This window comes from Trifolium pratense, linkage group LG4 (genome assembly GCF_020283565.1).
Source record: "Trifolium pratense cultivar HEN17-A07 linkage group LG4, ARS_RC_1.1, whole genome shotgun sequence".
Lineage (NCBI taxonomy): Eukaryota > Viridiplantae > Streptophyta > Magnoliopsida > Fabales > Fabaceae > Trifolium > Trifolium pratense.
This window is the reverse complement of record NC_060062.1, coordinates 19,223,631-19,226,121: the sequence shown is the minus strand read 5'-3', so window position 1 is coordinate 19,226,121 and position 2,491 is coordinate 19,223,631. Positions and strand designations below refer to the sequence as shown.

The 2,491-nt window shown below is 44.9% G+C and overlaps 1 protein-coding gene across 1 annotated transcript; it reads right to left on the bottom strand.

The window, feature by feature from the left end:
- Positions 1 to 447: 447 nt before the first annotated feature.
- LOC123922228 lies at positions 448 to 2,019 on the bottom strand. Its single transcript, XM_045974967.1, has 2 exons — positions 1,669 to 2,019; positions 448 to 1,002 (listed from the first exon to the last, which is right to left on the bottom strand). Exons 1-2 carry the CDS (start codon positions 2,017 to 2,019, stop codon positions 448 to 450), a joined length of 906 nt encoding a protein of 301 aa, XP_045830923.1.
- Between the last annotated feature and the right edge of the window lie 472 nt (positions 2,020 to 2,491).

The following is a 2,491-nucleotide window of genomic DNA, read 5'->3' as shown; positions in this document are numbered from 1 at the left end:
CTTTTAGTCCCTGGAGTTTCTTCACTCAAGGTTTTTAGTCTCTATTTTTCATTCAACTCGTGCATATCATTCAAAATTAAATTATTTTTTTTCTGCGGTTATGTTTAGTACATTATATGAATCTCTGTTACAAAAATTTAATTTTTTTTAACAAGAGATGAATTAAATACGAATTTTTTAGTTTTTTGCACATAAAAATTCATAAATAATTCATGTTATGTTAAAAAAATCTAAATTTTTTTTTTGAACAAGCCAAAATGAGATATATTAACCAAATCAGCCTCCCTGGTACAAGACGTACCATGGCAGACTACAAAAGTTTACAAGAATAGGCGAAACAAAACAAAAAACATATACAAAAGTCATACAAATCCCAAGCAAATACGAGGACTAGACCACCAGCTATGGTAGTTTAAAGCTAACGTAATATTCGTCGACTTCAACCACCTAAATGAGAACAGTTTGATCTTGTCCAACAAAACATGGGGCATATCTGCTGTCTGCTGATCCTCGGAACAGTCGATGATTTCTCTCCGTCCATACGACCCAAACGCAAGCAAGCCAGATGAGCTGAAGGAAAGAACGGCGCGCTCGAGATCCACCTGCTGAGGATGTGAACTGAATAAAGTTATCACGCAAAGAAACAAACTCCACCAAAGGAATGTCAATCCATGACCGCACTAAATCCCAAAGAGAGCCAGCAAAACCGCAAGATATGAATAAATGATGAGCCGACTCAGCCTCACCACACCCAAAAACACACGTGTGGGCTATAGGAGATAAAACCCTGCGAGTAACCAGATTCACTCTCGTAGGCAACCTGTCTCGCAGTAAACGCCACGCAAGAATGGAAACCTTCAAAGGGACCTGTGGGTGCCAAATAAGATTATCCGCAGCATCCATAGTGACTAAAGCATGAGATATCAGAAGCTGATAAGCCCCCCTAACAGTATACCCTGAATCAGGATCAGGCTGCCACTGCCACCTGTCCAAAGAAGTAGCCTGCAAAGAAATGTTAGAAAGTAAAACCTGACACTCCCCCAACATCTCCTCTTCCCACGCCCTCAACTGCCTCCGCCACACCCACGCTCCTCCATCTGCGCCCCACCCTAACGCACCTATCTCAGCTACCGTACAAAGTTTGTTTGCCGATAAAACAAACAGACGCCCAAAACGCTCACACAACGGAGTACCATCCACCCAGGGATCGGTCCAGAAAAAAGTCTCTGACCCGTCCCCCACCCTCCTCACCACATGCTCCCCGAACCACCTACCACCTGGCTCACCGCCTCCCTCCCTAATACGAACTATCTCCCTCCACCACAGGGACCCCCTCCGACCTCCATCCCGAATTCTGCCCCCCTCAACCCCATACCTAGCTGCCAACACTCTAAACCACAAACCCCCACTATCTACCAACATCCTCCAACACCACTTGCCCAATAGGGCCTGGTTAAACTCCCGCAACCTCCGGACCCCCAAACCTCCACTCTCCTTGGGTATGCTAACAGAGTTCCAACTCACCCAAGAAATTTTCCTAGAATCCTCACACCCCCCCCAAAAAAAAATAATGAAAAGAGATTCAATAGAGGAAATGATACCTGAAGGAGCTTTGAAGAAGGAAAGAGCATAGACAGGTAGAGAGGTCAAAACAGATTTCAACAGAACCAGACGGCCACCAAAAGACAAGAAGCGGCTCTTCCACCCAGATAATCTATTCTTTATTCGGCACAACACCGGGTCCCAAAAACTCAGTCGCCTCGGATCGCCCCCGATCTGAAGACCCAAATACAGGAAAGGGATCTTTCCCACCTTACAGCACAGAACAGACGCAGCTTCGCCCAACCAGGAATCCGAAATATTAACCCCAACCAACATGCTTTTATTAAAATTGACTTTCAAACCCGACATAGTCTCAAATAGCACTAGAACAGCTCGCAAAGCCCGAACATTTGCCCAACTTTTAACCCCTAGCAAAAGAGTATCATCCGCAAACTGAAGATGCGATACCGACACCATACCCTAGTCACCAAAACTATACCCTTGAAACAAATTTCGCGCTACCATAGCCTCCATTAACACATTAAGCCCCTCAGCAGCCAAGAGAAATAAAAAAGGAGACAACGGATCACCTTGCCTAAGTCCACGCCTAAGGGGGAATTCATCAGTCGGACTACCGTTAACTAAAACAGATGTCGTAGCCGTACAAACACACTCTCTAATCCACTTCCTCCATAGAGTAGGAAAAGACATTCTCCCCATAATTTCATCCAGATAGCCCCAATCCACCGAGTCGTAGGCTTTCTCAAAATCAACCTTAAACAACATAAGTTCCTTTCTAGACTTTCGCGCCTCGTCCACTGCCTCATTTGCAACCAAGATGCCATCAAGGATTTGCCTGTCTTTAACGAACGTCGTCTGAGCCTCAGAAATCACGCTTCCGATCACAAGACGCAACCTATTCGCTAAAACCTTTGCCAAAATTTTGTAA